We start from the raw sequence: 10,058 nt of genomic DNA on the forward strand, positions 1-10,058 counted from the left end.
CTTCCTGTAGGGGTATTATTAGAAGCACTCATGCCTTATTACCAACATTATTATCATAACTGACAGGATGTGCATTAGTTACTTTGGTCTCCGCAGTTAGATCGGGCCATAATGTTGACACACTACTGCATGGGCCTTTCTGGATTTCGATATTAACAGTGGAGAACCTGAAGCAGATGTAGTGCTTTCATGTGTAATAGTCCCAGCTCATGTTCCCATGAAAGAGGCACTAATGGGTTAACAGTAGAAATGAGAGGGGAAAGAGAGGGAAAATCAATGCTTTTGTTGAGGGGAAGAAAGGAAGGCTTTCACAGGTCTATGTATCATTAAGCAATTGAGAAAGCTAATTAGAGTGGGGGGAAAGATGTGCAGATCTCACAGCTAATTATTTCCATGGCAACCACAGCTCATGTAGATGATGTGAGGTAGCATCCAATTTGCTTCAATCAGGATATTTACAAGAAGAGAAACAGAGACCCCTAGTGGGATGAAGTGAACATATCCATGAAAATCAAAGCTGAGTGTTGAAAAGAAACTTTACACATAAGGATTCCACTACACTGAAAAATACTCAAAATCATACATCTCAATTTCCATTGTGAAAAGTTGATACATGAAAAATATTATCTAGTTTGTTATCATGTGTACTGTATTTATTCTTATCTCATTTATTCTAATTTTTCCTTCACAACTTTTGCACTGTCCACTTCCTGCTGTGACAAAACAAATTTCCCACGTGTGGGACTAATAAAGGTTATCTTATCTTATCTTATTTGTAAAAAATACCGTTAAAAAAATAAACCACTAAAATCATTTTTCGTAGCACAGGTATAAGACTGCCTACATCCTAATTTATAGAACCTTGATTTGGTAGAAATTAGTAGAATGATGTTTAACAGTATTAGCTGAAATGTTCTCCATCTCATTAAAAGTTGACCAAACAGTTAACTGTTAAATCAAGGCTATATATAGTCTCCATTTCATTTTATTAAAAAAAGCAAACAAACAAAAAAAATACAATGTTTAAAAGCTAAAGGAATAACAAAAAAATATTTTGTTCACAGAACTCTGACAGTTGAGCTGCTTTTTTCACCTAAGCAGCTGACAGCTGGCTGTCTTAAAACCTGCAAAAATTATGCACATTAGTTCTCTGAAGAAGTGACAGGTGTTTTTAAAAGTGGGGCTTTATAGTTGATAATGAGGAGGTTACATATTAGGCATCTATGTCTCTTTTCCCTGCTCTTTGTGTCATACCTGCAGGTCAATGTCTCTTTGAAGCACACAATAAAGTAGCCACAGAGGACAGGATGAATCTTTGCTTCCATTTACACAAAATCTGGAAATTCCACAACTACCCACATGGCTTTTTCTTCATAAAAGTGTGACCATGTTTAATTTTGCTTTAGAACATAAGCATTGTGAAACAATACAAAAAGAAAATATTTTATTCCTCTAACTCACCACTTTGTTTAGTCCCCCCAACCTCTTTTATTCATAAACTATCCCACTTGACAACAACCTCCCTCTCTATAACATCAGCTATAGCTGATCAGGCAGTTAAATAAAATAGTGGCAGGAGGCTGCTTGCCCAATCAGTTGTGTTCAATGCTGCAAGCCCCAACACCAATGTTACTGAATTTTCAAAACATACTGCCCTGAGAAGGAACTTTTTTGAGAGTGAAATAATTCCCTCAGAAGTTGACTTAGACCTAGTTCCTCTGGTGGAAACTCATGGAGTCCCTCCCAAGGTTCCCAGTCACCCGGAGAGAGTTCCTTTTTGTGGAAAACTGGCTAATGTCTCTGTTTGCTAGGGTCAATCTTTTCCAAGTGAACCAGGGGTTTGAGTTGTTCAGCAAAGCTGCGCATGTCCTCTGACACAGTGTCTTGTCCTGCAGGAGCCAACACACTCAGCTCCACCAGGTATGAAAGTGATAGATGCTCAGTGTTTTCTGTATTCCCTGGTACAAGTATGCGTGACAGCTTGCTGACCACAATTTTCATTGCACCTTTACGAAATATGTGTCCATTGCTGACAAACTCATGGTCCATGCGGAAGCCCATCTCATTGAGGAACTCCGGAAGGCTGTGAGAGGCAGCAACATCAACGCAGTTGCGTACCAAAGCGTGGCGACTCTTGTCTCCCACTTCAGATTGACCAAGGTAGCGTAGGTGCCATGGAGCAGTTGGGTGGGAGAGGGAACGGCGGGCACGCAAAATGAAGGGGTTTCCTTGCTGGCCTTTGAGAAGGTAAACCAACTCATGATCGGTAAAAGTCTCAGGTTCCATGTTGTCGCACAGACCTCGAAGGCGATGCAAGAGGCTTTCCAGGGCCTGGTCTAACACACTCCCTGATTCAATAAAGTGCACAAGGAACAAATACAAAAAATTACATTTGATCTGATGGCTAGGACTCTATACATATTATATTTATAAATACAGTCTCCATTAACATTTCTCAGAGAAAATCAACAGCTAAGAGCTCCCATTTTAAACATTACAAACTCAAATCATAATATTTTTAGAGACATTATGGGCTTAACTATCTTAGATCGTCCATAGTTTGTACATATATAATGATTGCTTTGACATTTTTGCTTCATATATCAAATACCTCAAGGATTTTCCTTTAAAGAAAAAAAAGAACCAACACATCCACCCACTTTCAGGGCACATGCAGTAATATTTTAAACCTAGTGTAAATTGTAAGACAGTTCAGTAGGTCATGAAATACTCATTTTGATTTATTAAACTTATCTCAACAAATCAAAATATTTTTTACTGTTGTAATTAGAATACCATCTGAAACCTCCAGAATTTAGAATTTTGGTCTATTTGGGTTAAACTATGCATTACTATTTTTCGTTTTTGTGGTACAACTTCACATTTGCTCAATGCAGCATGAAATTTAAACCCCCCCAAAAAGATTTTTTTCATTTTTATAACTAAGAAATAATTTTCCATTTTGCATTATTGTGAAATTCAATTGTATACCATTAAAAATTGGTGTGGGTTTAAATATGACACTTTACAGATTGGATCTGCAGATCTGGATATGGAAATCATATCCTTTTATCTTTATTATCTTTAACAGATATTTGTGTTCAAACATCTGGTTTCAAAGTATGACAAAAAGTTATTAGTTATTTACCTGCTTACTTGCTTCAGCGGATGCATGATATCTTACCTTGTAACAGATACTCCATCATGTTAATTGTGCCCCCAGTGACAGGCATTACAGTAACAGGTGGCGCCTCCATCTTTCCTCGGGTACTTTGAGGTTTTTGGGCCTAAAGAAAGAAAATTATATGCAGATACATATATATACATGTCGGAACATCTGATGGAGCAATGCCATCATTAACAAAAAATTTCCACCTGTCGCCATAGGTAACAGAGTTTGTAACTTTTAGCTCGCTAATAGCCGGTGGTAACACTAATCTAAGTGCAACTCACTCGAAACAACAGTTTGCACTATTGTCTACGAAACCACGAAGAGCAGTAGCCGAGGAAAACCGGGTAAATGTTTTAAGTGTTCGTTCTCGATAACGTTTTAATACTATTGACCAAAGGCCTAAACAGGGTTCTAAACACACGGCTACTACTACTACACGGCTACTACTACACAGCTACTCGGTTTGCTAGTAGCTAACCGCAACGTTACTTAAGCTACCAGGCTAAGCGTTTCAATGTTATTACAGAAACATTAAAAATATATTACCTTTCAAAAACAAAGAAGCGAACGCGGAAAGAAATAAACGTCTTTTTAGTTATGAAAGAAAAAGTGAACACAGTTAGCAACAACAATGAATGAGAAGCGTCTTCCTTTGGTGTGTCAAATCGGTAGACATCCAACTTTGAGGCTCATTACAGCCACCTACTGGTAGTGCTAAAAATATCGACAGCAGGTCATCTGTGCATAAAATAGAAAGAAATGGACATGGACGTCATGGACAGACAGGCTTTTTAGACTATAGGTACTCTGGTTTTATTAACACAGGCTATACGAATGGATTATCAGTACTGTGGAAACTATTACTGTTTTCACAGTACTGTGAAAAGTATATATTACTGAGCATTAAGTTTAGAGGTTTTATTGGCATACATACAGTGGAAATAAAAGCAGTAGTTTACACTTAATTTTGCCAATCTCTTGACACAAAACAAACATAATTATTCAAATAAAATAAAAATAAAGAATCCAGAAAATTTACAAAGATTGCAAGTATTGAAAATGCAAACACTAAAATTAGTTTTAAAAACAGACCTGAGTTTGAAAACCCGAGTTGTACCTGCTTTGTCCATATTTGCAAGCCGGTCTTTACAAATTTATGCCATAGCAGGTAATAATAATTACACTAATAGTCAATAATATTGATGGGGTAGAAGAGAGGCAACACTGACTGTCTTATTCATGAGTCTGATTTGAGACTTACAGTCTTTGATTTCAGACTCCTGTTGCATCTACCTTTAGCATCTACCACATACCTGTTAACTGGTGGTGTTGTGAGTGTGTGTTGTATTTAATGTTGATGTGGGCAATGCTGACAGCCCTGGTGGTGTAAATGTCTTATACTAATGAAAAGATGATCCTGTGATTTATTGTGCAGTTTTTCTCGCACACTGAAGTCTTCCTGTCTTGAGTAGTGCAGCTGAGCCCTGTCAGTCATCTTAGAAAGTACAGTCAATGTGCTCTTCACTACCTGCTGGGTGTTGTGAGACCAGGTGAAATCCATCCTCATGTGTGTCCTCTACCTCTGTCTTGGAGTGTCTTTTCCTCAGATCACCTTGCTCTTATCTACATTTAGGGCAAGATTATTTTCCTGACACCAGGCCACTTGTCATTTCACTTCTCTTCTCTAATGCCATCCCTGCCAGTAATCAGCCCAATTACTTTAGTTTCATATGCAAATTTTATAATTCTGGTATTGATTAGGGGGATGCTCACACTCATATGTGAAGAGAGCATGTGGCAGTGGACTCAGCACATGCCCCTGAGTAATACCAACGCTCACAGTTCTGATGTTTCATGTCTGGTTTCCAACTCTGACTGAGTGGGGTCTATCTTACAGGAAGTTCAGAGCTCAGTTACAGAGAAAGGGTGTGAGTCTGACAGCATTAAATGCAGCTTCAGTCAACAAACAGCATTTTCACAGATGTGTTACTACCTTCTAGTGGACTGATTCTGTATGTGTGCATAAAGTAAAGAGTCCAAGGTAGCCAGGATGGTCTTTTTGATCCTTTCAAAACACTTCATCACAATTGATGTAAGTCCAAAAGGATGATAGTCGTTTAAGCATGTGGCAGTATGTTTCTTGGAGAGGGGCACACTGGTAATGGACTCAAAGCATAGGCAGATTGTATATGTCTATGAATGCACCATCCAGCTCTGATGAGCAGACCCTGAGTGCATGCCTGGGGATATTATTTGGGTCAGCTGCCTTATTTGGGTTTGTTTTCCTTAGAGCTGTGCACACTGCCACCAATGACAGATCGTGATGTAGTGGTTTGTCCTGCGTGTCATGTCCTGTCTGTCTCTGTGGGTTGGTGTTGTGGTACTCAAATTGTTTTCAATTTAGGCTATTCGGAGATGACTGCTATTAATACTGCCACTGTTATTTTAATTTAGGATATTCCACCCTTGATTTTGATGTTATTTTAGTTTTCAGGGTGGATTTTCTGATTTCAGTTTGGTTTTTAATTGTTAAATGTTAAGTTTGCATTTTATTAGTTTCTGTGTTGGTGTTTTTGTTTTTATGATGTGGGTGGTATTAGTGACATAGGTCAAATTTAAGTAAAACAGTACAGTACAACACATTTGACTCACAGTCATTTTCACCAGAGCCTCCTCTTTGTGTTTCCATCTTTGACTAAACACCAAAACTTAAAACATTTCCTTTATATTTTTTTATTGTCTGTTGCCTTTTCAAACAACGCATTTAGTGAGTTTTGCTTTATTTTTTAAGAATATTTTTCTGTTTTCACTTTTTTTGTATACTTTACTTTGAATAAAACACTTTAACAAATAAAAGGATCCAAGATATTATTTTCAGTGACTATCCTCACCAAAATGTCCTCACAGTATGAACACACATATTGCTCACAGTAATAATCATACTATAACCTTTTATCTGCAGGGTGTTATTGTTTTACTATCACTGATGCTCATTATTGATTAACACTGCAGACGCAGTACTGCTGCGGTTTTAACACTTTTAACAGCCTTCTTCATGCAACCTTTTGCTTAGATGCTGTTTTACTGCGGTCATATTTTATATGGTGATTATATAAAACCTAAAACTGCAAAGCAAAATACAGCTGTAAAATAAATTTAGTGTAAAAAGTATTTTTTCTTTTAACAAAAAAAATATAAATTGTTTGTAAATTTGTAAATTTGTTTTAATTGCTGAGCTCGAGTAACTTAATGTACCTGATAACGTTCCTCTTTGTGAAAGCAGCATTTAATTGCTGTAACATTTTGAGGTCAACTTTACTTCTTTACCTACATTTGTTTTATCTTAACTTGATCTGCAAGGTAACCAGAAACTGTGCTTTCATGCAGTTCATAAATGGACCTCACCTCTGTACTGAGCAACAACAACAAAAAAATGTTGTTACATAACATCTGTATCACACTCAAAGCCTCTCATTAAAATTATCGATCCATGTACTTTAAAACACCCAGAATCAGAATCAGAAAGGGTTTTATTGCCAAATGTTGAGCAGGTTTACAACATTAGGAAATTGCTGCGGTACTTAGTGCAAAACATACTGTCAAACAACGCTTAAATAACCATAAAAATAAAAGTTAAAAGTGCTAAGTAAATAGATATATACATAGATATATACATCTGCCCTGCCTTCAGAGAATTAGGTAAAAATTCAGTTAAAGATTCGATTAGAAATCATTCCTTTGTTGGAAAAAGAGACTCATGGTTTCAGATTTTCCCTTGAGCAACATGTGGGTGAAGTTACAATTTAAGTAATTTGAGGAATTAGTTACTAAATCAAATGACAGCAAGGATGGAAAGTATAATTCTAAACAGTGCCCTTTAATGACCTTACCTATTTTAACAGTCAACTGAAAAGCACTTTGGACCAATCCATATTGTTTTAAAATGTTCTATATAAATAAAAGTGACCTCACTTATCCTGGACTTTTTTTTCTCTATACTTTTATTTCACAATAAACACAATCACTAGAGGTCATGTGATTAATTCTTTTGCCGGGTGTCCTGATGATAATTGATGAATAAACCACTGAAGACTCCTCTTCCACCTGCAGTACAAAGCAATAAATTTCATTACCCAGACAAAGCAACACGCACACACTTCATTTCTGCATGAGAGTTTTAGGTTACACCTCAATGTCAGCACAGATACTTACCCTGCTATTCAAGCCACAGCAACAAATTTGAACAGGAAATGCTTTGGTGAGACAGAAGCAGAAGCATATTCAGAATCATGGGGGGAAATTTTTCAAGCAAACCATTAAAACAAAACAATAAAATACACAGGAAGTGGAAGTAAGGCGCAGCTGCATAGACTACCTGAATGTAATCTTGATTTGAAGCAAAAAATGAAAAGTGCCATTAAAATGACACATGATACTGATATACCACAAATAAGTGGGATCCAGTCTTGAGGCTCTTTTTGAAAACCTGTGAAACCAAAAAATAAATATTATTATTTCTTTGATTCAGGTGTAAAAGGTTCACAAACAGCATATGGCTAAACACCCACCTGTTGTTGTGCTAAATGCGTTTGTGCTAAATGTGGGACTCATAGTAACTGTAGTGTATCCATCAAACACTGAATCTATATTGCACTTTAGGGACCCGTCTGAATGTACATGCACAGATGTAGTTGAAGTTCTGTTTGGATTATTGGATTTCATGCCGCACGTCCCAGCACAAGATGCAGATGAATCCTTACTGTCATATACTGTAAGTAAAGATCAAAAGGTTACATCAGGTTATCTTCTACTATGAAACAATGATGTTTGTGTGTTAGTTTCTCACCTGTGACTACACACAAATTGATAGTGACTAGCTTAATACTGTGTCCGACACAGTTACTCATCCAGCAGGTATATTTCCTAGCATCTTCTCTTCTGACATTTCCAATATATATAGTCAAATTGTCTGTTGTTGCTCTTAGTTCTGATTTCCCGAGAGCAGTCGTTGCTTCAAAACTCCATTTCATTTTATCAAGTTTACTTGAACATGTGTGCTGAAAACTGTTGCCAGCAACAATGTAAACTGTCATATTGACTTCTTTCCACGTCTCTGAAAAAAGAGAGGTAAAGGATTGTGAGAATAATCTTTGGGAAATTTAAAAATCACATAAGCACAGGTAGATTCTGCCTTAGCAGAAAAAAATATGACAGCAGGACAAACCTTTCTTCACTATGATGTCAGTGGACTTTTGGCATGTTTCTTGGCAAGTTTCACACCAGTACACACCTTCATCATCCTCAGTAAAAGAACTGATGACCAAGGAACGACTGGATCCAATTTTCAATTTGGGATTGGACATTTGATGATATTGCACTCCACTCTTATCTTGTAAGAACAACTGAACCTGCTTACTACTTTGGTCCTTCTTGTAAAGCCATTTGAAAGAGTCTAAATGATGGCTGTAATGGTGACACGGTATCACTGCTTGACATCCCAGCGAAAAATTAAGTTGTGCTGCGACTGGCAAAATATCACATTGCTGATTTGTATTAACAGTCACAGTCACAATATAAAACATTCAAAAGTCAGCTCATGAATTGTATTTTAAATACATTGTATTTAATTAAGAAATTTGAATAATGAATTTGGTTAAGTAATGATTTGATTAGCTACTCACTGTTTCCTGAGAAAGTAGAGAAGTTCCAAACAAGTAAAAAAGTGAAAATGAAGCCTTTCTGTTTCATATTGGAGAAATTCCTGTCCCCGCAGAAATAAAACCCAACATGAAGCATCCTGGCTGTACCATTACTGCTCATAAAAAACACAGATCACAAACTCATCCTCTCAGCAAAAGGTTTTAGATTGAGTTTAACAGCTTAAATGAGCCTGAGACATCGGAAGTGGTCCAACAGCCAGTACAGAGGAAATTTAGCAAGGTTGTCACCCACACTGTTTTTCTGATGTGGTCTGGCATATCATTTACTTCTTACATTTAGTATGGGTGTTAAGACACAAAATGTGCATCGCAAACCAGTTTCTTTTTTAATATATAGATGCCAAATATGTGCTCACATTTTATGCTGAGATAATGTTTGTGGGGGTTGAACCAAAACTGTGATTGAGCTGTTTGTAAAGTTTATCGTACGGTTAAACTCACTGGAGTTTGGACTTCATGTGCAAACAAAGCACTTGTAACCAACTTATTGACTGCCAAGGGCAACAACTGACACAATTACACTTTTATTATGTGAGTTTAAATTCTAATGAATATCATAAACGCTCCAAAAGTGCTGGTCTGAGTACTTTAAAGTTTCTTAATTTGTCATAGAGCACAGTCAGGGTTGGGCAATTAAGTATGACAGTACTCTGGAGTAATAAAAAAAAACATGAATATAATCTGCACAGATTGTATTTAACAATATAAAGTCAGAGGCGTTGTCAAGGATTTCCTTGCTTGTTGGGTTTTTAAATCACAAAGTCAATTAAACAGACTTTGTTCATAATTCTTAAAATAAAATCAAAGTATTTAGTAACTATACGAAGAAACAAGTGTTTGACAGGCAAACAGAATACCAAAAGGAAAACCTACATTTTTGCGTGTGATGTTCACTTTACATAAGCAGAAATTCTTTCGGTTAACAAACAAAGTCATTTTTGATAGAATTTATAAATATTTGTCTTAACCGCACATTTCTTCATAATCTACTTTTTAATTTCATACTCTAAATTTCCCATATTAGCATCTTCATCATCCCAATTCTCATTTACCGCGTTAACGATGTTGCTGTTGACGTTGCTGCGCTCAAAACGCCGACAGTTCCGTCGGGACATCAAGTCATCGTTTTATTGAGTGTCAGATTCCCCGCCTACCGGAGACACCAC

General features: G+C 36.7%; 2 protein-coding genes across 5 annotated transcripts; both read right to left on the bottom strand.

The window, feature by feature from the left end:
* Positions 1–1,364: 1,364 nt before the first annotated feature.
* On the bottom strand, positions 1,365–3,871 carry med18 (mediator of RNA polymerase II transcription, subunit 18 homolog (yeast)). 2 transcript variants are annotated; one of them, XM_031731610.2, is made up of 3 exons: positions 3,719–3,871; positions 3,185–3,287; positions 1,365–2,348 (listed from the first exon to the last, which is right to left on the bottom strand). In XM_031731610.2, the coding sequence occupies exons 2-3, from the start codon at positions 3,255–3,257 to the stop codon at positions 1,792–1,794; spliced, it is 630 nt and encodes a 209-aa protein (XP_031587470.1). In that variant the 5' UTR covers positions 3,258–3,287; positions 3,719–3,871; the 3' UTR covers positions 1,365–1,791. The 2 variants fall into 2 exon arrangements, with proteins under 2 accessions (XP_031587470.1, XP_031587471.1); XM_031731611.2 differs by lacking the exon at positions 3,719–3,871 and adding an exon at positions 3,454–3,690.
* Positions 3,872–6,748: 2,877 nt separating this feature from the next.
* Positions 6,749–10,038, bottom strand: LOC116313805. 3 transcript variants are annotated; one of them, XM_039620012.1, is made up of 8 exons: positions 9,945–10,038; positions 8,854–8,933; positions 8,397–8,696; positions 8,019–8,285; positions 7,741–7,941; positions 7,548–7,658; positions 7,385–7,425; positions 6,749–7,276 (listed from the first exon to the last, which is right to left on the bottom strand). In XM_039620012.1, exons 2-8 carry the CDS (start codon positions 8,918–8,920, stop codon positions 7,166–7,168), a joined length of 1,098 nt encoding a protein of 365 aa, XP_039475946.1. In that variant the 5' UTR covers positions 8,921–8,933; positions 9,945–10,038; the 3' UTR covers positions 6,749–7,165. The 3 variants fall into 3 exon arrangements, 2 of the variants coding, with proteins under 2 accessions (XP_039475946.1, XP_039475945.1); XM_039620011.1 differs by having other exon boundaries at positions 8,854–9,954; XR_005614911.1 differs by lacking the exon at positions 8,397–8,696 and having other exon boundaries at positions 8,854–9,954.
* Positions 10,039–10,058: the final 20 nt, after the last annotated feature.

Source organism: Oreochromis aureus, linkage group 11, assembly GCF_013358895.1.
Source record: "Oreochromis aureus strain Israel breed Guangdong linkage group 11, ZZ_aureus, whole genome shotgun sequence".
Lineage (NCBI taxonomy): Eukaryota > Metazoa > Chordata > Actinopteri > Cichliformes > Cichlidae > Oreochromis > Oreochromis aureus.

Bases quoted from the DNA above. Each gene is read 5' to 3' on its own strand.
- LOC116313805 (XM_039620011.1), bottom strand. From the start codon at position 8,992: ATGAGCAGTAATGGTACAGCCAGGATGCTTCATGTTGGGTTTTATTTC. The intron at 8,697-8,853 runs GTGAGTAGCTAA...ATATTTTGCCAG, and splicing joins CTCTACTTTCTCAGGAAACA to TCGCAGCACAACTTAATTTT. The intron at 7,426-7,547 runs GTAGTCTATGCA...GTCTCACCAAAG, and splicing joins CAAATCAAGATTACATTCAG to CATTTCCTGTTCAAATTTGT.
- med18 (XM_031731610.2), bottom strand. From the start codon at position 3,257: ATGGAGGCGCCACCTGTTACTGTAATGCCTGTCACTGGGGGCACAATT. The intron at 2,349-3,184 runs GTAAGATATCAT...TTATTGAATCAG, and splicing joins GATGGAGTATCTGTTACAAG to GGAGTGTGTTAGACCAGGCC.